The sequence below is a fragment of the Hippoglossus hippoglossus genome, chromosome 22 (assembly GCF_009819705.1).
Source record: "Hippoglossus hippoglossus isolate fHipHip1 chromosome 22, fHipHip1.pri, whole genome shotgun sequence".
NCBI lineage: Eukaryota > Metazoa > Chordata > Actinopteri > Pleuronectiformes > Pleuronectidae > Hippoglossus > Hippoglossus hippoglossus.
This window is the reverse complement of record NC_047172.1, coordinates 6919405-6944494: the sequence shown is the minus strand read 5'-3', so window position 1 is coordinate 6944494 and position 25090 is coordinate 6919405. Positions and strand designations below refer to the sequence as shown.

Here is a 25090-nt window from a genome sequence, read left to right as displayed (position 1 = left end):
CGTCCCTCCACCACGATTCATGGCTTCCTACTGAGAAACAAAACAAACAAACAAATGGAGAGTGGGTGAACACTTCACAAAAAATGATGGTGCTCACAGGACAACTAGAAAATAACAATCAAGACTGCAGAGCCTTATAAAGTCTTATTTAATGATGAGTGGAAAATCACCGTAAGCCACAAATACTCTCCACGTCGTAGGCGGATGTGTTTCCTCGTCAATGAGATAAGAGAAGATAAGAAGAGGATGCACCACAAGGTAAAAAAAAACAGCTCAAAAGAAGAAAGGTCAGGCTGCAGCTCATGATGAAATAACCACAAAAACAACATGATGGGGAGAGGAGTGTAGAGAACAAATGACCCAAGTCCACCACCTCATCTATCGTGGTGGTAATGGTTCTGTTACGGTTTGATCACACTGGCTCTTACCGTTGATTTATCTGCTGACGGAGACAACAGGATGAATTCAGAGGTTTACAGGAGCATTCTGTCAACCCACATTCACCAAAAAGCATCACAACTCACTGGATGACATCTCATCAATCTGCAGGACGGCAACTCTAAACGTCCCGTGAAGGGAACTCGAGACCTGTTCAGGCTGAACAGGTAGAAAACCCTCGACTGTCGCCTGATCTCATTTAGGACTGAGCTGCACGGCACCTGCTGCAGCAGGGAGGTGGAAGCAGGAGCTGGAGGAGGAAGCAGTGACGGCATTTAGTTTGACTCCATGTGTAACTGAACCTGTTTTATTTTGAACACTGTGTTTTAAAAAGGTCTCAATCTCCCACTCTCAGGAAATTCATCCAGGTAGGAGTTTACCTATCTACCTATTTAGCTTCCAACCAAACTACCTACCTACCTACCTACCTACCTACCTACCTACCTACCTACCTACCTACCTACCTTCTTACCTTCCCTCAGTCGGCCACCAGATGTCAGTCACAGTCTCATAATGAACGCAGTCCTCCTCAGTTATGGAAACGCAACGTTATGAAAACGTGAGGATCATGTTGCACAACAGTTTTTAACGCATTCGAGCGGATTATTTTTTAATATCAGATGATGTAAATCGATTAATTTCATTGATAATCACCAGATTTCACGCGCTGTTATGTGACACAGGAACCACAACCACCGAAGCAGCGTTGCGTAAAAAAAGTCCCCGCTGATATGTAACCAAACAAACAGGAGATACGCTGGATTAATTTTTATTTATTTATTTATTATTTAGTTTTTGCATTTGCAGCGTTTAGGCCCCGCCCTCTTCTCAGCCCTGGTATAAAAAGAGTTTCGCAACGTTGCCACAACAAACTGCTGCACGCGCTCCAGAGCTCACACACGCACACTCAGGGATCCACGGATCCACGGAATCGGACTATCACGCTTTCTACGCAGTGGGATTAATTACTTTGATTTTTGAAGCATGATTCCAGGCGAGAGCTTTGACTCCACCGAGAACAGGTGAGGTTTCCTGATGAGTGTCTGCTCTTACTGTCAGAGTCACTGATGATAAGTGTGGATACTGTGTGTATTTAGCACTGTGTGTTTCTGCAGTGCACAGATTTGCAACCCGAAACCTCCCTTGACCTTTTAAACCATACATGTTTGACAACACCGAGGCACATTACAACTTCAACAACTGATGCATGAAGGTATTTAAAAGTTAGAAAAGTCTTTAAACCCCCCCCCCCCCCCCCCCCGATGTCATTCTGAAGCTCTGTTTGCACACTTCTGTCCATGCATGTTGCACCGTCTGCAGTAAAGTCTCATGCGTGGACCCACACAACTGATACTTCATGTCTTTACATTTATTTGCAGGCTCAGTAAAAACATCTTGGTTTTTATCAATTATAAAGTTTAGCACTACTAATATTATATTAATATGTATATGTTAATATATTGTTTTTCTCCTTTGGGCTTTTGTATGTAGTTGAATCTATGTTGTGTTTTTATCTGGACCCTGAATCTGAATCATAAATTGACATTATCATCTTTATTTTATCACAGTCATCAACATGTAACATGAACTTCACGTGCAGCTGTGAATTCAATTGATGCTTCCATGGATTAATTTAGAAAACAAGCTTCTGCAGCAGCTTTGTGTCCATGATCCTGTGTTTTGATTCTTCTTGTTTGTTCCGTCCTCTCCCCCTCAGGATGCAGTCTGCGGGTCTGGCTCTGGAGGAGCTGCTGGTAACGGCTCAGAAACAAGACTGCCTCACCATCGGCATCTACGAATCTGCAAAACTTTTTACTGCGTGAGTTGGAATTATTTACTTTGGCTTTACACCTGTAATTTTCAGAACACACGGGCACTGGATGTGCTGTTCTCTTTCTCTTTCTCTTCAGTTATTAACTTTGCCCAACCCAACAGTCCCTGGCACGTGAGCGCAAGTTTCTGCCTTAGCACTCATCATTTTCTCATTGTCTCTCTCCTCCTCAGGGATCCAGACAGTGTGGTGCTGTGCGTCCTGGCAGCCGACGATGAAGACGACGTGGCGCTGCAGATCCACTTCACCCTGCTGCAGTCGTTTTGCTGCGACAGCGGCATAACCATCCTGCGAGTCTCCGGCTTTCAGCGGCTCCAGCAGCTGATCGGATCGATGGATGCCAACAGAAACCAGGAAGACCTTCACTGCATGCTGGTGACGGTGCGTTGACTCAGCACCACTTAGCTCTTATGTAACAGAGAGTGGGAATGTGTTATTACTAGCAGTGTTCATGAAGTGGCTAAAAATGTTGCTTTGGTTGCCCTGGTATAATCTGTTGTTGCACATTCTGGAACATTTATCAACTATATACCGGTCATTTCCTCGTGATTTAAATCGATTTCTGTAATGACCATGAATTTGACGTCTTGTTTGTTTCCCATGCAGAACCCCCAGGCTGACCACTGCAGGCTACAAGAGGTGGGGACCTACTGCCTGGAGAGCCGACGCCACAACCAGTGGGTTCCCGAACTGGTCCTGCAAGAACGTTGAGGGGTCTGCGGCCCCAAAACACACCTACAAACATGAGCTCTTTCTGGGTTCGGATGGGGATGAACTGACGGATCGGATGTCCCGTCAAGCAGGGATGTCCTGGAGGGGTCTGTGACGGGCCGTCCTGACCGATGACGAGCGGGGATGAAGGACTCCCTTTCAGCGACTGTAGTGACGCAGTCGGGAGTGGAGACTGGTTTCTATGATTGGTTTTGTGCAAAAGATACAGACAGGAAAGATCACGTTGTCAGTTAAACACAATCTAAGCTCATTTGTCATGCTTCTGTTTGGCTGCTCACAATGTTTATGGGGTGTGACGGTAATCGAGGTGTAGTAGCTTCGAAAACAAGACTTCCACACCCCGACTAGTTCCTGGGAGATGTGTGTGTTTCTATGGACTGGACAGGAATGCTGCAGTGGTGAACTATGCCCAACATTCCTGTGATCTGACACGGGAGAGGTCCTTGGAGGAAAGGTGTGTGTGAGAGAGAGAGAATGTGTGGTATGTGTGTGGTATGCGTGTACAATGCTGGAGTCTTTCTTTAGAGAAAGACTAGGCGTGCGGCGTGCGTTTCTTGAAAATGAGCTGCTGAACCTGCGGAGGAATCGTCACCATGGAAACTGAAATGAAAACGATGTTGGAAGTTGAACTCACACAGGATTTATCGGCATCGCAGGGCCGAAGAAAATAATTGTACTCTCTGGTCAGAGGAGGACACCGATTGAACTGTGTTGTCTGAAATTGTTAGAGAATAATATTGCTGTGCCTTCAAGAATAACACCTTTTTGATAAAATGCTGTCAAACAAACATTAAGTGAACACACTGTTAATTTATTGATTGTATCAGGTGTTTGAGAAGGTATTTATTATCTGATTTTGTGCTCTGTTAACTAAGTCAATAAATGATTATTGCTTCATCAAAAGCGTTCTGCTCAGTGGTCATTTAAAGAACAACCATCACACGTGCGTCATGGAAGCAGCCGCGTCACACGACTACAGTTTACATTTGAGTTTAAGTCATGGAAAAAAAAAAAAGCATGCGCAGTCGGGACAAAGACTTAGTCATCGGTGCGGCTCGTGTTGTGTTGTCACGCTTTTCTATTGCCGCAAGCGTAAGTCCGTTGCAGAGAGAAACCAGGGTGGAGACAGAAACTCATTGTGTTGGGATGAAGAGGTAAAACAAGCTGGAGCAGAACCACAGCCCCTACAAGTCAAGAAGTGTGTGTGGGTGGGTTGTGAGGTGGGGGGTTGCTGGGAAAAAATTCAAGTTACCTGTCGAAACTCAAGACTCGATGAAAGCAATTTGCAGTTTAATTACGTTGTGTACTCATGATTTTGCTAAACCTTCAGATGTAAGTTCCAAATTGCTGCCAGCCAAGGCCTCTACAAATGATTCTCTGATGTTACTCCACCCGAGCCACATTATCATGTTCAGGTAGCAGGATGTGTTCTGCAACGAGGAACAAGCAGTTTGTCCTCAGCTCTGTTTTGCTCTCCCCCCACTCACATGTCTGCTCACAGCCCTGACATGCAGAGCAGAGGAGAGAGGGAACACTCCGGCACATGGGCCTCCCATTTGTTTACGAGCAGCCGAGCAAGGAAGTGACTTCTGATTGGCTGTAGCGCACCCACCTTAAATCTTATTGGCTCTGACTTGCAGAGGGGACATGGGGGAAGTGTGGTTTGAAAGTTGGAAGAGACTCGTGACTGCTGGAGCACAGTTTCAAAGAGCACACTCACACACACATGGCCCAAGACAGAGGACTTGCAACAATAGCATTTCTACGAAATGACACAACAGGGGAGGATTTACCTTGTGTTCTTTGTTACTGTGTCCAGTGTACTGCACACGCACATGTATTCACGTGTGCTTGCACATTTCTGTCTTTGCAATCGGTGTGAGAAAGCCGTACCCTGTAACTTAGAGTTCAAGAAAAGAAAACAGAAACTCAATAAAATGCAGCTAATAATTAACAAGTCTAAAGAGTCTGCAGGGATTCATGTGGCTCTGACATGTTGCACTTAAGCAAAGCAGCTCACATGCTGATGGAAGATAATATGTGCAATGTTCTCCTAAGTTGGTTTGCCCACTATGGTATTTGCATTGGAAGTAAAACTGAAGTAGGGAAGTAAAACTGAGGCTCAAACACCGAAGTATTGGACATGATCCTTGTGCCGAATGAAAAGTTAAAACCCAAACCTCATGGTGGCGCTAGACAAAAAGTAGGGGGCTCATGAAAGAAAGAATGATGCATTGTCTGGGAACCTTGAACATCCCAGATGTCTGTACCAAATTTTGTGCCAATTTATCACAGGATAAATGCACCTGAAGTAGTGTGATTTCCACAGTCAATAGATATAAGCATAGACTGTAAATAAAGATGGACGACACGTGTTCACTTCATCCCGTTGAACAAAAATGAAGCCAGAATATCTGGATATGGGTGCTGCCATCTTGTGGTTTTGATGTCATTGTCCGCGCAGTATTAAAAATAAACACTTGAACATACATCAGTGTTATAAGAACCTGTGCTTTGACTATTTAATTTGGTCCAAGTCCCATCCACTAACACTGAGAAGGAGGAGTGATGACCTATACTGCAGCCAGCCATCAGGGGGCGATCCAGACGTTTTGGCTTCACTTTTGGGGATCTGTCATGTCGTCCATCTTTAAACACAGTCTATGGATTTTAAATCTGGGGACCATGAATGTTTGTACAGAAATTTCGTAGGAATCCATCCAATAGCTGTTGAGATGTTTCAGTCTGGACCAACCAGCCGGCAGATTGACATCAGCCTCAAATAAAACACACACAAGGGGACAAGTTATTATATCATCTTTTTATTAATGTTATCTACTTCTCAATATCATCTTTTTTAACAGCAATATCCACAAAATATTAACAGTGTGCAAGAAAACATGAGTTATGGCACATCAGAGAACAGTTACAAAAAATAGATATATTTTCTTCATAATCAATCAAGGCAAAAAAGTTACATATACCGTATGCATACACAGGAGATCAGAACACAAAACATGAGTCTCGGAAAAGGGCTCAGAGCCGCTTCACTGATGTTTGATATGAAAGTCCACCGGCGAGGAGCCGCAGCTCTCCCCACCCGAGCAGACATGAATTTCACCGGGCTCGCTGTGGATTTCCATCTGGAGCCACGTGATGTACTTTAAGACTGTTCATTCTGTGGATCTGATAACCCCAACACCAGCATTAACACAATATACGCCACTATAAGGCAAACTAACAACCAACCAATCAGACAAACTGTCAGCCGAACCAGCGATGGGGGACGGCTGTCTCTGATTGTAAGCCCAACCAGCTATGGAATGACTGAAATGAACAACGATGACAAAATAAAACCGTATCTGTCAGTCACCATCAGGACAACACCAGTGTATGTGTGTATGTTTGTGTGTATGTGGATATCTATCTGTAGTTATGAGGGCCAATTTTGGTTCAATACCAAATTCAAATGCTTGTTTGAGGGTTAAGACTTGTTTTTAGGGTTGGGGTTAGAATTAGGTTAGGGTTAGGCGTTTAGTTGTGATGGTAAAGGTTAGGGTAAGGAGCTGTTTGTGCAGTTTTCATCATTCCTCAGTTGGTTCCTTGTAGTTTTCCTCTTCGTTTATCTCCACACATATAGATAAAATATATTCATGTAATTATAAGGGACAATTTGGTATTTCGAGAAACACGCTGGTTTGCTTGCTTGGCAAAAGAAAGACATGAGACACAGACACGTTTGTTTGCTAAATATAAAGCTAGAGTCCGCAGACAGCTAGCTTAGCTTAGCATAAGACCCTGGGATAACTAGTCTGAAAAGGGAAGTCTTCAAATCATTGAATTTCACAGCTTTGTGACTATTATCAGTGGTCATCTCATCAAAAATAGCTTCCTAACCCTAAACTGAATAATTACGGTTATGCTTCCCTAAAATGTGAACACTGGCCTGGAGGGGGAGGCCATACGTGCTGCTTGTCACATGACCTCGTCTCCGGTCAGAGTCACCATGACCTGGAATGGCAGGACTGAGGTACAGCATCACTCCAGAGGCCCCTTGTGTTCATAAACACTGTGTCTCTCCTACACACACACACACACACACACACACACACACACCTCTATTTTCTCCTCTCTGCCGACTGCTCTGCCACATCATCGTTTTCAGCTACCAAAAGCTAACATCTGACCAACACCCCACCCACACACATGTATACATCCAAACACCCCCTCGATATCTACCCTCACTGTGGCCTTTCTCCAGCTCCTACTATCTCTGCTCTTTGTCAGGACCAGACGCAAAGGAAAGATGAAGCAGGGCTTTGTATCAGGCAAACTAATTAGTGTTTTAACATTGTTTCATCAGGATAGTGAAATGTATGATATTTAGGGGGAATATATACTTTCTTGCTGGTAGTTAGATGAGAAAATGAACACCACTCGCATGATCTGAGTTAATAATGAAGCTACAGCTTGTTAGCTTGTTAAAGACTGAACAAAGGGGAAACATCTACAGCTACTGTGTTTACAGGTGAGGAAATCAACCTTCAAGCACCTGTATAGTTCAAAACTGTGAATAAATAATAAAATGATGTGTAAATATTTGAGGTTTAGAGATGGTCAGCCTATGCAGAGCTAAGCTACCTCAAGGCTGGCAATAGCTCGATAGTTACGCAGCAGACATGAGTGGTACCACTGTGCATTCATTAACTTAGTATAACGAAGAGCAAAGAAAAAGGATCGGATGTGATGGGCATAGATAATTTTGAACATATGCACATTAATCATACAAATGTCTGTATTGGCTAAAGAGGGGTTAGATTGATTATGTTAATTGGTTTAGAAGTGATGAGCAGCAACTCGTGTACCCAGTTGTTATTCCGACTCGACATGGTGTTCACGTGAATTTTCCTGCTTGGGAACAAATTTTTCAGATTATTTTTCTGCATTTTCTGTCAAAAAGAAGTCGGAAAACATGGAGCGCAATAACACCTCAGATGCAACACAATATTACTTTTTAAGGAGTATATTTTTTAGCAGGGTTTCCTCCAGTGGCCTTCAACACTCAGGCACACGCTCATCGATAAGCAGGTGTGGAGCCATTCACACACAAACTGCCCAGCTCTCACCACCTCCAACTCCAAACTCCCAGACCTCAGCCTAACAGGTGGGCCGTATTGACCTAGTCATTAGCGAACAGAGCAGTGGGCTCAACCCCCCCGTGACAGTACGTCAGTGGTGTTAAGTCCTGTACAAGTGACCCCACCCTGCTCTGTCACTGTACGCAACTCCTCACAAAAGCCTTGAGCTAAATGCTAAAGTGTAAATATGATGGCACAAAGCTTTCTTCTTTCAGCGATTAACCGTCAAAACCAGCCCTCGACGCTCAGTCCTTACGGCTCCTCCAACTTTTGACCTCTGACATTCATCCTTCGAGTCTAAAAAGCAAATGTGGGAGAGTGTAGGTGTGCGTGTGTGTGGATGTGTGTGTTGTCCTCGTCGTCTGTCGCCCACCAAAATCAACACTGGAGAAGAATAAAACCCGTGGGCTGCTCCGGTGTTAGAGGACGGATCAGGAGGTTGGTTTTTGCATCTCGAATGAGTCGATTCATCCTCTAACAGAGTAAAATCCTAAACCAAACACGACTCGCATTTCTGTTTTAAATTATTCATCCTCATTGTGTTGGTTGTATTTGCATCTGTCGTTAAAAAACGCTATCACAAGCCTCTAAAACCAGATTAACAGAAAAGTGAAAATAAATAAAAGATGACAGACATGATCCTGACCGACAGAACAGAATAAGTAGTACTAAAAAATCCAAACATCCACAGGGGGGGGGGGGGGGGGGGGGGGGGGGATTCTGTGTTTAGATTTTGTATCTTACAAACACTGTACAGGGTAATACTCAACTGACCAGGTTCCATGGACTCCACAGAGAGAAGAAAACTCAAAAAAAGAAAACCCAAAACAGCTACTCTTCAACTTATCACTTCTGCACATGTCTGAAAGAAAGTTTATACACTTAGTTTGTTTCTCTTAAGTTCATTGTTCCCCCCACATCATCTTCAGTTTTTACAATCAAGTTTGGTTTTTCAGAAAGGAGGAGAATCGTGGACGAGCGGAGGGAAGAGGAAACCGAGTGTTAGCTCACGTTAAAGTGAGCTATTACACTGGAGGAGACTGGAAACTTTGAAGACTGATAAAGCCGAGCATTTTATCTGATTTAGAGGCAGAATTATTTTTGCACTAAAACAAGATTCCCTTCTCGACTGTAGAGGCAAATAAAACAAACTCCCCCAGCTTTGCACAATCCAATGATTTCTCTTCATTTCGACCTTTTGACGCTACGAGTAAAAAGAACATGAGCGGAGAAGGTAAGAAACAGAAAGCTTCATTTTTTTTAACTTTTGGGGACAGCATTTCTAGTTTTTTTAAGTCTGGGGTTTCTCCCCCAGCCGTCTCTCGGGTAGGGTCAAACTGCGACCTCGCCCTCTCTCGGGTTAAAGCACAGGGAGGCTTGATGTACAATAGAAACCTTGAAGCTGCTATAGCAGGTATCTGGTTAGGTTTGTACCCTCGGCTTTCGATCAGATCTCCTCCCATTTCATTAACACTAGCTGGGAAAAAAAGAAACCTGATCAACCAGGGGCAACACAAAGCAAAACATTAAAAAACCCCAAAAGTACAGTATCGTCTGTTAAGTAACGCTTCAACGAAAAATATCAAAATGTACATTGAGTTCACAAACAAGTATCTTTTGATAAGAAAAATGCAGTAAACGTCCGGGGTTAATAGCTTGAGTTCTGTGTCCAGCTGTATTCACCTTATAGGTGCAGATCTGAGGTCGGGTTAGACGTTGATTTCAGCCACCATAACAAACTGCGGCGGAATCATTGACGGCAGATCGGCATCTATAGAGAGGACTCTCCGCACAGGTTGGCACAGCTGGGAGGTTTGGCCAAAGGCTGAAGACGGCCGCAGTGAGGCCACAGGCAGAGAAGGTCTGGTGATGCCGGTTTGAGTGGGAACATGCTATAGTCCGATAAAGGAAAAGGCTTTGGCCACTTGCTCCAAAAAGGCCCTGCTATGATTTTGCACCGGGACAAAGCTCTCGGACCCTTTGAACTCTCACATAAAAATAACTTTTAAGCCTTTTAGCGGGACACCAGGACGTGTTTGGCTCGGTTGGAAGAAGCACCTACCGCCCGTGTCTGTAGCCCACATGCATCCTCCCACTCCCGGAGTATGGCTCAGCTGTCCGTCCTTCACCCAACCCCTCACACACAAACCAAAATAAAGAAAAATCCCACTTTTCTATTGGTTAATAATGTCCAAATCCCTTTTCAAGTTAAGATGACACTTGTAGTTAATTTACCAGCATGTATGAATATTACCACAGCACCTTGGATCATACTCAGTGATATACTGATGTCGGCCACTGGGTGCACATGATACCTGCCCCTGAGCTGTGGCTCTGGGGTATGGCGCTTTTCCAGAGTGGCTCTTTTGGGAGTGTGTGTGTGTGTGTGTGTGTGGGTGTGTGTGTGTGCGCGTGCGTGTGGTTTCTAGATATAGCCCCCTAAGATAAGGTGCTTGAAGTTGTGTGTTTGCATGTGTGCGTCTGGGGGTCAATTTACGGTACTGAGTGTATGTTTGTTTGTGTGTGTCTATGTGTGTTTTTTCTGTGAGTATGTGTGTGTGTGGGCAGGAGGAGTAGAACGCAGCTATAGGATGATGCAGGGTTTCTTGTCCTTGAACGGGTTTTCGGAGGTGGGAACCCCGACCAGCAGAGGGTCGCTACGAGCGTGCTGCTCACAGTAGCTCATTAGGTCTGCTGCTGCTTTAGACACCTGATGGGAGAAGGGGGAGGGGAGGGGAGAAAAGAGGGTGAGTGATTTAAACGGGAGGAGATGTAGATAAGGATAGGACAAGTATGGGAAAAAGAAAGGAGGAGCATAAGGAGCAGGACCAACAAGGAAGAGAAAGGGGGATGATAAAGGAGGTAAAGAGAGTATATGGTCAGATATTGATGGATGAATACACACAAACAAACACACACACACACACACACACACACACACACACACACACACACACACACACGTGGCAGTAAACTGTCGTCCTACCTTGATGCGTTCGATCCCTGCCTCAATCCTCAGCTGTTCCACCAGTTTCCTGGCCTGGGCGATATTATTAGAAGTAGACATACTGATCCATCAGAGTAGACCAGCACAGGAGGAAACTGAAAGAGAGCAAGAGGGAGATGTCCAAAAAATGTTCACTATGCATGATTGTGATAAATGATTATCATCAAATATGCTGGCACGCCTTAGGTAGTCTAACTGCAACCAGCCCCTTTGAATATCTGCATTGACAGTATGTACAGATTTGTCTTAAAACAGGATCACATTGTCCTCTAAATTAGGATTATGAATAAACACACTCTATTTAAACTAATGTATCAAATACAACATTCAAATCCTCATGTGTCGGCTGGAAAAAGCCTGAGAATCTCAAGTAGGAGTCAAGGAACCTGCACTTTAGTCAATGAAACTGGTTTCACTTTACTTTAACAGCAGAGCAAAACTGAGGGCTGTTTTATTTGCATGATTTTATTTTTAAATTAACCACTATTTTTGTATTTTTGCAATAATCATGGCTAAAACATGCAACCCTCTGGTCATGTTTAAATTTAAAAGACTATAAAAGACTTCTGGACATCATCTTACTGTGGGAACCACTGAACTTAACAGTGCTTAAAACGAGCTTTGCCCTGATAGATAACATTAAAATGAGGCCATTCATGCATCAGTGTTAATGATAAAATAAAACAATAAATCACGAAGCACTCGCACAGAGGCCATTTCTTTCATTTTCACTTTTGCATCACTGTTGGTGGCAGATTGAAAACAAAAGAAAGTATATTTTTGACACCTCACTAATAATCTTATGCAAATTCACATCTTAATATTGGTACAATTGTTTAGTAAGACAATAATTAAACTGTGATTAATCTGCATTGGTGTTGCACTGATTTAAAGTGAATTAGCACGTGAGTCATTTTGCCTGCATTCAGAGGACAGTGTGGCCTCAGCTGTAGATTTATAGCACCACCCTGAGGTGAAAACATGGTGGTGCAAGACACTAATAATCAAGAAAATATAGAAATATGGCAGTTTCCTGATGAAAATACAGTTTGTGGAGATACTGTGCACAGTATAACTAAGAATGGGGCGTTGCTTGTCAAAATATGTTGGATCAATATTCCGAATTTATGCAGAATATCACACACAAATGTGACTTTTGGGTAAAATCCTTCAAATAAACCCTCGTTCAATGTTTCCAAGATTTGTGAGTTCACTTTGTTATTTCGCAAGAAGACTTATTTCAGTGGAACTCCAGTGAGCTCACAGATGTTCTTCAGACCGAGTGCTGTGGGAACAGAGTGAGTGTGCTACCTGGGTGATGGTGCACAGACAGGACTCTCTCTCTGGACACTGATGTGGGGGTGGGGTGGGGTGGGGTGGGGTGGGGGGGCGGCCGTAAAACAGTTGCTGAGTCAAAACGACAGAGCCGGGCGCAGGGCTGAGCTCACATCGGCTTGACTCTGGAAGTAGAAGGAGAACAGGGGACATGAGCAGGCGATTGTGGAACTAAGATAAAGCAAATTCATATTTATTTATACACTTAAAATAGTTTCCATAAGCATTTGTGCGTAAACCCAGGGATCTCCACATTTTTCAAGCCCAAAACTGTATGGGTAGATTTTTGTTTTAGTAAAGAGTGGTAGAGGTTTGCCTGGAGACATAACATTTGAATTTGAACATGAAATTGAGAATTAAATAAACTGTTATTCTTTCTAAGAATTAAAAAAACAGGCTTCAATGAGAAAGATTTCAAACTGTCTACCAACTACTAACTACTATAAATAAAGAGACAGGTTTTTACCATTGAGAAAAATATCTGCTTGGAGTGAGAGAAAATGTTTTACTCATAAATGGAAGAACTCGACAATTTATGACGAAGTGGAAAATGCACATTAACTTCAGAAGTTCAAATTCAAGTTCAAATTCGAAAATATTTGTGCTTGTATGCTAAAGCAAAAAAAACTATAAAGGTCAAGTTTTAAAAAAAAAAACAACAAGCAAACTATTTATAAAGATCCTGGGCTTTATCATATCCACCATCACAACTTTTTCCATCCCCCCCACTTCACTGATCAGATAGTGGGTATTATTACTGTATTATTGACACAAATCAAGCCCCTTTCAAAAGTTATCTTTCACCTTTAGCAGGTAAAACCCTGTAAATGTTGTATTTTCTGTCTGTTACACTTCTCTCATCGCAGCCTGGAAGTTTCCCCACCAGCACCACATACGATCAAAAAACACCTCGCTCTTCACGCACGTCACTCCGAGTGTTACCACTGAGTCTCTCACTCTGTCTCTCTGTCTGTCGCCCTCTCTCCCGAGGAGAGCGAGACCTGCTTTAATTACTCCGACTGTGGAGTAGCTCGGAGATTCATGCCTGTAATTAGGGCCTGTGTGTGTGTGTGTGTGTGTGTGTGTGTGTGTGTGTGTGTGTGTGTGTGTGTGTGTGTGTGTGTGTGTGTGTGTGTGTGTGTGTGTGTGTGAGGGTTGAAAAGACTTACATTTTAGCACCAGGTGAAATTCTCTCTTTCTCGCCATCCCTACACACTCATTCATTATTATTATACTTGTGAGGAAAATCAGTGTCTGCTGCTGTGCCCCCAGTCTAACCCTGATACTAATCCAAATCCCAACCTTAATCCTGAGCCCAAATCCTAATCCCAGTGAGACAAATTCTGGCACATGGCTCTCCCTACATTAGCCACTTAAATCTTAAAAGGTTTAGGTATTATTATTATTATTATTATTGCAGATTCTGGCCCTGGGATTACTTGGTATCAGATTATAATATTTATTATGCCCTATTGGAAATTTACTCTAATTTGAACCTGACCACTGAACCATATCACAGAAGCACTGAGCAAGACCGAGGTTATGACAAATAGTGAATAAATAGGACAGGTTTAAATCCTCTGAGGTCATGTTTACCTTGTGGGACAGGCCTTTTGTCCCCTAATGGGAGGTAAGTGACCGTGTTGTGAATGTGCCAATAGATTTCTGCAGCTAAATATGTTTATCTCACAAACACACACACGCACACGCACGCACACACACACACTTTTTCCATCACACCATATTGCATGCTGGTCCTTATCTGTCAGGATTTGAGCCGTGTCCCTAAATCACCCCGTGTGCCACATCTACATACTGTAGATAGACACTAAACAGGAAATGCTAAACTGCAGGACACAACAACATCACACACTACAACCTCTACATTTACCACAAAAAACACTTGGACACACAGGACTGGAGCTTTTGAGGCGAACGGATAAAAGTGACACCAATCCCTCACACCAGGGTGATGTTGAAACAAGCTGACTCTTCTCCTCACACCCTCCTCCTCCTCCTTCTTTTACAACCTGTTGTAACTTTCACGTGGGATTCTTCGGTGTGTTTTCTGAAAGTTGAACGTTCAAAAGCAAAAGACGGTTCTGCTGTTTCCACGTTTTTCCAAAGCGACAAACGTGGAAACACCTTTAAGAAGTGGAGACAACACAGAGAGATATTATTAGCTTGGATTGCCTCAGCCTGTTGATTGGATCTAACTTTCTTTGCTGGGAGAATGGAGCTGGACCATTAACAAAACCAGCACACATAGTCACAGCCTTTGTTTCCTTCACACCCCCAAATTGAAAACACCCATAAATATATATATATATATATATATATATATATAAAGAGAGAGAGAGAGAGAGAGAGAGAGAGAGAGAGAGAGAGAGAGAGAGAGAGAGAGTGAGCAGGGGCAGGGACCCATGCACTGAGATGGACATTTGTCTTGGCCTGGACCAAACACATCACCCGAGCTGGACAGGCCCCAGCCACGCAGCCTGCAGCCACGCGAGCCCAGCACGGCCGCTCTCAAGACGCGCAAACATGCATCAACCCTTATCGATCCCAGCAGCAGCAGCAGCAGCAGCAGCAGCTCCGGAGCGCGGCCGGGGCCGGGGCCTGCAGCACGGAGCCACATCCTCCACCACAGGCCCCTGCTCGCTGCTCCGCCGTGTGAAAACACAATGCGGGCATTTTGATGGATAGAACAGCATGTCCTCTCTCTCCCATGGCTATCCACACACACACACACACACACACACACACACACACACACACACACACACACACACACACACACACACACACACACACACACACACACAAGCGCACACACACAGACGCGCAGACCTTGTGCACATACTGTATCAGAAAGCCTGAGACGTTTTCTCCTGTGGGCACCAGCGTTTCAGCCCTGTTACAGAAAAGGCCCTGGTTGTTGTTAGCCGTGCATGGCAGCGGGGTGGTGACATGTTCGGAGGGAGGCAGCCCAGTATGTAAACCCCTCCAGCGACAGTGGGCACAAGACGGGAGCGCGTGCCTTTATGGTCCGCTATTACGCAAATTGACACGGCCTCTACTTCAACGCACGAGATCCAGAGGTTGTTGTCTTTTTTTGGGGGGGGGGGGGGGGGGGGGGGGGGGAATACAGTGGTTCGTGCGTCCTGGCGAGCTGAAGGAAATCTTCCACTGACCCTGTCCACGGTCCTCCCCACCCTCTCTGCCGGCAAAGGGCTGGGGAAATCCGGATTCGTGACACTGATGAAGCCCCTCTCTCTCTCTTCTCTCTTCTCTCTTCTCTCTTCTCTCTCTCCCTGCTGCTGCAGCCGCCCTCGGTGTCGGGAGAACGGGGGGGGGGGATGTTTTTTTTGTGTGCAGAGGCGCACGGACGCGTAAGGATTATTATACACGGGGGAGGAAAAAAACAAAATACCCGAATATCTCCAAACTCACCTCCTCAGATTGCGCTGTATTGGTGATTTAAAGGGACAGATCCGCTGCTTCCTCGCCCGCTCCGCTCGCTCGCTCCCCGTCCTCACCGAGCCAAACGCCTCCCCCTCCGATACCAGTGTCTGTCCACTCCTCTGCCCCCCCTCTCTGCCTCCCTCTCTCCCTCTCTCCCTCCCTTCATCCAACCGAGCCGGTGACAAGCCGCTGTAACCCGGGGGCTCCCAGACCAACATCACATAACACCAGCACCAACTAATCATTAGGATTTTGAATATGCACATGTGCCAAATATATCCTCATGGAGGCAGAAACAATTGCAGGCGATAAAGTAGATCATGTGTTTTTTCTTGAGGACCCCTGGTGCCTTGTTTGGAGCTGATAAAGACTCAGCCTGCAAGTTTTCAGATTATATATATACATGTATATATACACTTTTAGTGTATTTATTTTATTGAGATTGCAGCTGTTGGTTAAAGTGAACACAACACAGGCTACTGTTGAATTTAGCATAATATTTGTTTCCATTTACAGCCATTTAATTGACAAAAACTGCATTTAACCTTTAAGTGTCTCACAAAAAGGCTACAAATATCTATTTAGCCACTTTATACATATTCTTGGGTTTGAAATACGTCATATTGCTTTACATGTTATCGAAGAACATATAATAAAACATATATATATATATATGTATAAACTATGTAAACAAACTTAATCTCCAGCTTTATACTCACTTCATATCTCGTCATAATACTATTTTTGTGCTTGACTTAAGCAAGTACTTTACATACTTCAGATTGTAAATATCGATTGTTCATATTGCACAATCCTTATTCTAGTGTTTATAATACTTTTATATTGTTTCCAATTTTTTAAAAACATTTTTATATGTATGCTTGAACAAACACACCACAGCAAATTCATTGTATGTGTAAACCTACTCGCCAATAAACCCTGATTCTGACTTCTGGATATGAAAAATAAATACTTGTTGACTTTGCTCTGCTCTGACTCTTATTTAACTAAAGTCTTGAATGAAATGGCCTGACCTTGTTTGACAGAAAGACGTCCGCTCCACACCACAGCTGTGACCTTTGCTCCCTGTTTGTCCAACCTGCAACATGGATTTCATTTCCTCCAACACGCACATCTGGAGATCTGTGCACCAGATGACTTCCTTCCCGACATGAGTCCACTGCGCTGTGCTGCCACACGGTGGCGCCATCGGCCTGTAACCGTGTTTCCCCTCTTCTCCGGGGAGGTGTGGGCCGCTCCTTCTATTCCTGGCAGGCCCAGTGCAAACACGCATCCTCCGTCTCCACCGAGCTGCACAGTCCACTCCTCCTCCACACGACGCTGGGATGTGCTGCATCTGCTGCAGGATCGCTGGCTGCATCTGTATGAAGAGGACAAAGGTCTAATGTGTAGGAAAAGGTTTTATTTTTACACTAAATCTGGCTTGTGAGGCTGTAAATCCTGGTGATGCGGATCGAGATGGAGAGCAGTGCATGGAGTCAGTGGCGGATGTAGGAATTTTCCAAATCAGGGGCCACAATTTACACAGGGGGGCCAATTATATGTTCATCCTCCATGCACAATTCAGTAAGGTGCCTATTTTCTTGTTGTTTTAAAGACTACCGACCAGACAGGGGCACTTCAGGGGCCAATTAGATTTCAGTTGGGACCAGTGCCCCCCTGTGCCCCTACATGAAGTGCATCATGTTTTGGATGGATTTTCATAACTGTATTTACAAATTATAAGGACAATTAGACAAACAGGTCATTCTCAGGACAAATAAATGTTTCTATGTTATATTCTTGTTGAAAACAGACTCTAAACCAATTTGTTTTCTTTTCAAGAGCTTCATCAATATAAGAATGTATTACGATATGTATTATACATCATATATATATATAATATTGTAGCTAATAAAAGAATGCATTTACGATTAATTCAGTGTTTGACAAATTCTTATTGATAGTTTAATATATTTATAGTTATAGTTTTTGACTTTTTCATACCTCTATCTTTTCTTCTTGATTCATTGTCTTTACTTGTTGTGTATATATACTGGAATTGGGAGTTATGTGCACAGAGGGGAAACTTGACTTTCATTTTTAATCAGGCAATACCTCCTTAAACGGACCTTTTCCAGTATACAACTGAACAGCTGCAGATGCGTTATACTTCATGCACAGACTGAGAAACATACAGAGTTGAAAATATGCTGCTTTCTTGCAAACCCACTTCTGCGGCTGGGTCTTCGTCGTGGCTCTATGGAAACCGTTTCAAGCTGCTTAATATAGCCACAGGAGAGCTATATTTATATCTCACACAGTACCGCATTGGCCTCATTTCCACTGATGTGTGAAATTATGCTGATGCCTATACATTTCTCTCCTCACCTTTTAGCTCTCTCTTCCTCCGTCTCCCGCCACTGTTCTCCCCCCTCTCCCCCCTTTCATCTGTCTCGCTTCCTTCCTCCATGCCTCCCTCTTTCCCCTCCCTTTTCCCCTTCTTCCTGTGTGTGTGTGCGTGTGTGTGTTTGTGTTGAGGAGGCAGTAGGTTACAGTCGATTACAGCAGGGTTCTTCATTTTCTAAGAAATAACTGGTGGAAACCCATGAGTCACGACTTAAAGATGCTACGCAGGTTGAAGGAGGTGGTGGTGCTCGAATCCACATGTTTTTTTGAGGCTGGAATAAAGCAGGCAACCAAGGGGCCCCCCCACACCCTCAGGGGCCCCAAAAGCTTTTTGCCAGTCTTTGTAATTTTATTCTGTTCTTGTATTTACATTGTGTCTTTCTTTTTTTTTATTGTACAGCACTCTCTCACCTGTCTTTGTTATTTTACTCTTTGCATTTCACATTTTGCGAAGCACTTTGGTCAACTGCGGCATTTATTCATTTGGGATTTGACTAACACCCAAATTTGAAATTTTATCATCACGGAAAACCAAGAAAATAGTGAATACTTCAATCTGAGAAGCTGGAGGTCAGTGGTGCTTAAGAACAAATTTGAGTCCTGGATCATGCAGCTCTGAACTCATATCTCTGACCTAAAACACAGGCTCTCCCAGATGTCCCGAAGCCTGTGTGTGTGTGTGTGTACGAGAGGGTTCTCTCATTAAGATCCAGAGGAGGGGTTACCACACTGGCCCTGGAGGGTGAGACTCCTATTTATGCTTTGATGTACACAGCAGCAGCAGCAGCAGAGGCCTGGGAGACCTGTGCCTGTCGTAACGCATCTCAGTCCCCACCAGGGTCACACCACGCTTTGATGCGACAACCGTTGTCAACGTCACACGGTCTCCATAGCAACCGTGCGGGGCCCAGCATCCCCGAGCAGATGTGCGAGGGTTAAAAGGGAGAGGTGGGAGTGAGGGGAGGGAGGAGCGGGAGGCTGTGAACTCAGAATCTCTGCACTCACTTTGTCTCGGAGTGTTTCATGTGAATTCAGCGAGGACACGTCAGAGGTCTGAGGCCGAGCTGCTGCCGCTGCTCTGCTGCTGCTGCCGCCATGAGAGAAACACTAACTTCAGCCATAGCTCACATGCTCACAGTGAAAATACTGACATGTTCTAAAGCAGCTGTGATGCTTAACATGTTTAGCTTTAGCATGAGGCAGTGGAATGTAACTGAGTACATTTACTCAAGTACTATTCTTAGGCCAACAAGAGTGTTTTTATTTTGTAATACTTCTTCTACTCCACTTTGACGAGGAAAGAGCTTTTGACTCAACTACATTATTTGATAACTTAAGTTTCTAGATACTTGCAGTTTCAGATTAATAAGAATATAATTGATAAATACATTATTATGCATAAAATAATTTGATTGAAACTACCAACCTTCAGTAAACCATAAGCCACAAATCAAAGACGAGAAACACTGCAGTTCACATTTTTATTAGGAAAATCATTTTGCAGATTGAATATTATTATTACCATATATATATATAATTATGATCGTATATATAATTATATATATATAATTATTTTCAGTTATTCAGAGGATGCATCAGCACAGTATATCTTAATAGGAAGACTATTGCTAGAATAAATATCTTTACATCATAATTAGTTAAATAAATAAAAAGTTCCAACAGAAGTATTTTCGTTTTCCAATAATTTACAAAAAACAACAAGTGCTAAAAAGAAATAAACCATTTGCAAAACTGAAGCCGTAAATGCTGCTGAGGAATTTTATTTTAAAAAATACAAAGATGATTCACAGTTTGTGTCCTTGTTCTCATGCTGGCTGAAACACCAATAAGGGACCATGCAGGGATGAAGAGCCAGAGCGACAGGATAGTACCAAACTACATTACCCACAACCCCCCCACTTTACGCCCCTTCCCCACACCCCGTCCGCAGAAACGTTTTTGTGAGGCTCTGAGCCAATCAGACGAGAAGTAAAGGGGTGAGCAGGAGAGGTCAACGGGGTCAGTGGGTGCATTTTTTTTTTTTTCAGTTCTAGTCCTCCAGAGCTGATATTCCTCCAGATCCTCTGACAGGACGGTGACCCGCCCTCGTTGGTAAAAATGAGACTGATGGACAAATAAAACTTGTTATCGTGTATTCAGGTCCAACACTTTACCCTTTGTTTCAGCGCCACATGGTCGTGTTTCCCTGCCTGCAATGGAAGAACACACGTGAACCAAGCTTCCTCTGCAGTATGAGCCTGTCCCCCCTGTGACCTCTGAGGTGAACTTTGCCTGGTACCGATCCAGCTTCAGTTTCATTAAATGCCACTTTATCCTGCTTCTTTTATCAATAACACAACATTTTTATTTCTTTCCAGCAATTCTGCGCGTCAAATGTCCTCCTTCCAAAGTCTGCGTTTACTATACAACACCATCGCGGTGCAAATTTAGTTCAAAACCGAGATGATCCTGTTATGTAATTGGCTGCTGCTTTAGATCTGATTTAGCAGTCAGCCAATCACATCACTGAATTTGTTTTTTTGACTGATGGACAAAGACTGTGATGAAAGGTGGTGTTATAAAATAAAACCACTGAGGAAAATATAACACTTAAATAATGATAAGAGAAGTCCAAAATAAAACCTGCTGGAATTAAATAAAAATGACAAAAAAACTCTGTTGTTATTATGAAAGAAAGGAGGATGAATTTGGAACATTTACTGGATTATTTCAGAATTAGTTGATATTTATTTGTGATCATCCTGTTCATTCATCGGATATTGGGCACTTTGGGTCTCTGCAAATGTCAGTTTGTCGGTTTACCTTGCAGAGAAAATTATAGCACACTTTGGAAACAGCCCAAAGTTTTAACTTCATGGCAGCCGACATAAAGAAGCTCTCTTCTGGAGCCAAGTACAAGCTTCCAAGTGGACACTTTCCCTATAAGAAAGAAATGCAGGCACCTTCTACCCACAGCTTCCGTTCTTCCTCCTCCTCCTCCGCTCTCATCTCTGAAATATTAAGTCCTTTAAACACTATTTACAACTATCTACAATCGGGCGTGAGCGGTGTCGACCTTCAGTCTGTTCAAGTGCAAGCGACTCACAGAAAAATGGGAGGGAAGGAAGTGAAAGAAACTCGGGGGTTTCAGGGGAGAGAATTGGTGGAGAAGCAGAGGTGACGTGTAGGAGAGCGACGAGGAGGAAAACAGCCAGTGACGAGGCCTGTGTGAATAGAATGTGTGTGTGCAAGTTGTGTAAGTGTGCATGAAGGCATGCAGTCTGTATGTTCAGCTTCCATACAGCTGAATATACTGTGTGTGTGTGTGTGAGTACTGAGCAGTGCAGGATGACTCATGCAGAATGTGTAGGCATTCTCCACAGGAAGAGCTTCAAACATCTGACAGACACTTCACAAGATGGTGCAACAACAGCACACACACGCACACGTAAACACACACAAGCACATACACAAACGTATGCAGGCCAGAGTGATAGGCAAAATATGAAAATAGGTGATTGCATTCATAGATGGATAAACGCACGTAGTCACACACACAACACACACAGCAGCAGTGAATATGTTTCTTTGTTAAATGAGATGAGACAAGCCATGGGAGGAAACTCAGCGGACTCTCTCACACACACACACACACACATTTGAGTCGTACACAGGCCACGGTTGGTGCAGTTGCACTCCACATTTTCACACCACTTCTATTAATAGCACAGCTCCCTTCCCTCCCGCTCCAGCTTGTTGTCCGTATGCCGCTCTCGAACGCTGCCTCATTGTTTTTTCCGCCCCGCTGTATCATATTCCACGCAGGAACATGAGCAGCGACAGTCTCCTGTACAGACGTCAGCAGAACAACACATTGCACAAACATGCGCTCGCAATCTGGCATTCTGCGTGAGGCAATCAGATGTGTCAAGCTGATATTTATGCAGCGTGTGCAAACCATCCCCCCCCCCGCCGCCGGTAGCTAAGCATCAGATCAGACCAGAGGCGAGTCTGAGGGCTGTTACATGTTATTTCCAGCTGTTGTTGTTGTTGTTGTTTTTTAAGCTTCAGTGCTTTTCACTCCATCTTAACGAGCACAAGACAAACCCAGATCTCCCGTTTCTGAAAAATAACGCGGGTGGAAATCGACAAAACGAAAAAGAGTTCGAATGAGCAAATCCCTGGTGTCTAACGAGTAAAGGGTGTGTTTACAATGCAAATCTTTTCTGAGTGTTAAACAGGACCTCACATTTGTGCCGAACACAACACGTCGATAACAACGGATTCATTGTCAACTTGGAAAATAAAAAAAAAGGAAAAGCTATGGAGTGGAACCTTTAGTTACATATTCACATTTTGCTAGTATTATCCGATTGATCTGAAGAGTGGATGTGTCAAATACAATATATCATGAGCATCGTTAATAAGCTGTATTTTACAGTATATAGCAACATTGAACCTCCTACTGTAACAATATTTCCTGGTTACAAAGGACATATTCCCAGAAAGACAGCGGGTACAGGTTTTCTTTACATGGGTAACATCTTACTTGAAGCTCTTCCTAACGTGTCGTTGAACTACCTTATGCTTATTTACAGTAACTCCACATGTGAAGTAGTTTAAAGTGGGCGTGAGTGATGAAGGAGGGGCATTTTACATGGTGCTTATAAACGAGGCAGCGCTGATTAATAAGCAAGTCTTCAAGTAAAATGTCACCCTAAAGTGCCCAGTTGTGGATTCTGCTGCACACATAGAGACGGAGGGAGACAGACGACGACGACAGTTGCTGTGCTTTTTCTTTTTCAGTTGTTTCTTTTTTTTAGTTTGACCAGAGAAATGAACACATGGTTAAAAGGGGGCATCGTCTGTGTCTTTGGGTTCAACGGTACGGGAGCAGATTATCCGCCAAATTGTTTGTTAAAAACCGCCTGAGAGATGGAGAGAAGTAGACAAATAATCGGACCCTCCGCGGCCATCGTACAGGGGGTTACGTCACACACACACGTGTTTCTTCACGGATCACATCACGATACCCTGTTGCTCAGCAGAACCGCAACCTCGTTGTGCCATGACGAAATAAAACATTTTTACAATCGAGACTCCGAGCTACGTATGACTATGGTGATGATGATTGTTCCTCTACGTTCAGGACCAGAGAGTAAAGGTTAAAGATGGAAAATAGCAGGCAAGACAAAAACAATAAAAAAACAAAACATGTGTACAAAAAAGAAACACACAAAAAAATGTACAAACAAACAGACAGATATGTCAGTAAAAAAGTATTGTGCTTTTAGCTGTCCAGTGCACACCGAGTACAAGTTTTAGAGCTCCTACGTGAGAGAGGTGTGTGTGTGTGTATATGCACTTCGGACATATCCTGTGTTCAGCAGAGATCATTAAAATATACAGTAGGCAAAACATGTTTGTGTGTGTGTGTGTCTATTTATGATATTAAGTGCAATGTGAGAGCATCTAGGCAGAGTGAGGCCTGTTTGTCTTCATCAAATCAAAACAAATTGTTACTCAAAGTGAAAACCACAGCTATGCATGTGTGTGTGTTTTTTTTTTTACTCTTGCATCAATGCATTCAGGCGCATGCTATATGCATGTTTAAATATGTGTGTGTGTGTTGGACCCATTCTGTTTCCTGATAAGCGCATGAGAAGTAATGTGACCAACAAAAGCAAAGAGGAAACAGAATTACAGATTCAGGTCACACTCAATAATCTGCATGGGTTTACTTTTACATCCATTAGTATTCTTTTTTTCCCCCTCTGTGTGCTTTCTGTTGTTTTTTTTTTTTTTAACATGGATTTAAAGAGCATCATAAAACAAGACAAAAAAAAAAAAGGCAAACAAGGAGAAACCTTCACATGAAAAATTGCCAAAGCAAACGGACATTCTTCACCACAGAACCCCCCCCCCCCCCAAAAAAAAATCATCCCGGTTCACTTTCGTCTTATCAGCTCGGCAACGAATATCCAAGTGTATCGTCCTCAAGGCAGATGTTTATGTTTTCGTTTTCATGTTGTGATGAGAGTCCAGCTTCGCTTTCCTCCACGGTTATTACTTCGACACTAGATGAGGTCACAGAAACATCGCTGTGTCGTGGTGGTGGTGGCGCGGGCCCGGCCGCTGGCTGCTTCTCCACTCCGGATGAGGAGGGCTGCACGTGAGTTTGTGGATATGACGACAACTTGACAAATGTAACGAGGAGTCTTTTTTTTTTTTTCTCATCTTCAAATGGGTGAATTTGTTCTGTCGCCACAAATTTTAGCTCTGACCTTCTGTGACTGACACAATAGCTGGGGCGGGGCATGTGGAGACTAGTGGAATCACTGAAAGATCCCATGTTTATTTACATCAGAGTCGTGCGTTTTGCTGCCGTTGCAGTCTCACACCTTTGAATCCTCCAGCGTTTATCTTAAAATAGGGTTTGAACTAACTTCGTCGACTCTGTTACATACACATTTAGTTTCTGTGTAGCGGTGATAACAGGAGGGGGGGGGGGTGAAGGATGAGGAAGCTGGGATGTTAGAGTGTGAGCGGGACAGGGACGGAGGGAGGACTAGGGGGTGTAGAAGTGAAAGAGGAAAGTCAAATTTTTGTGTATATCCGAAGGGAACTTTTAGATTCGGGAGGGGATGCTGTCGTCTGTGTTCTTTTCCGCAGTCCAAGGTCTCCATGACCCTCCTCAGCCAGGTTTTGTGGCACTTGGACGACATCCACACCCAG

The 25090-nt window shown here is 43.6% G+C and overlaps 2 protein-coding genes and 1 long non-coding RNA gene across 8 annotated transcripts; 1 reads left to right on the top strand and 2 right to left on the bottom strand.

Moving 5' to 3' along the window:
* Positions 1–1295: 1295 nt before the first annotated feature.
* On the top strand, positions 1296–3904 carry LOC117755691 (growth arrest and DNA damage-inducible protein GADD45 beta-like). The gene is made up of 4 exons (XM_034575683.1): positions 1296–1460; positions 2156–2257; positions 2443–2650; positions 2876–3904. The coding sequence occupies exons 1-4, from the start codon at positions 1423–1425 to the stop codon at positions 2978–2980; spliced, it is 453 nt and encodes a 150-aa protein (XP_034431574.1). The 5' UTR covers positions 1296–1422; the 3' UTR covers positions 2981–3904.
* Positions 3905–9323: 5419 nt separating this feature from the next.
* Positions 9324–16093, bottom strand: gng7 (guanine nucleotide binding protein (G protein), gamma 7). Of its 6 annotated transcripts, none has more exons than XM_034575687.1 (5): positions 15935–16093; positions 12458–12606; positions 11126–11241; positions 10692–10849; positions 9324–10545 (listed from the first exon to the last, which is right to left on the bottom strand). In XM_034575687.1, exons 3-4 carry the CDS (start codon positions 11204–11206, stop codon positions 10724–10726), a joined length of 207 nt encoding a protein of 68 aa, XP_034431578.1. In that variant the 5' UTR covers positions 11207–11241; positions 12458–12606; positions 15935–16093; the 3' UTR covers positions 9324–10545; positions 10692–10723. The 6 variants fall into 6 exon arrangements, 5 of the variants coding, with proteins under 5 accessions (XP_034431578.1, XP_034431579.1, XP_034431577.1 ...); XM_034575688.1 differs by having other exon boundaries at positions 9324–10546; positions 10700–10849; XR_004612645.1 differs by lacking the exon at positions 15935–16093 and adding an exon at positions 15676–15862 and having other exon boundaries at positions 9324–10849.
* Positions 16094–19822: 3729 nt separating this feature from the next.
* On the bottom strand, positions 19823–24732 carry LOC117755697. Its single transcript, XR_004612646.1, has 2 exons — positions 20901–24732; positions 19823–20842 (listed from the first exon to the last, which is right to left on the bottom strand). It is a non-coding gene; the product is annotated as an uncharacterized LOC117755697 (long non-coding RNA).
* Between the last annotated feature and the right edge of the window lie 358 nt (positions 24733–25090).

Excerpts from the sequence above, each read along its gene's own strand:
- LOC117755691 (XM_034575683.1), top strand. The coding sequence starts at position 1,423 with ATGATTCCAGGCGAGAGCTTTGACTCCACCGAGAACAG. Across the intron at positions 1,461-2,155 it reads TTTGACTCCACCGAGAACAG|GATGCAGTCTGCGGGTCTGG; the intron begins GTGAGGTTTCCT and ends TCTCCCCCTCAG. Across the intron at positions 2,258-2,442 it reads TCTGCAAAACTTTTTACTGC|GGATCCAGACAGTGTGGTGC; the intron begins GTGAGTTGGAAT and ends TCTCCTCCTCAG.
- gng7 (XM_034575686.1), bottom strand. The coding sequence starts at position 11,206 with ATGTCTACTTCTAATAATATCGCCCAGGCCAGGAAACTGGTGGAACAG. Across the intron at positions 10,850-11,125 it reads CAGGGATCGAACGCATCAAG|GTGTCTAAAGCAGCAGCAGA; the intron begins GTAGGACGACAG and ends TTCTCCCATCAG.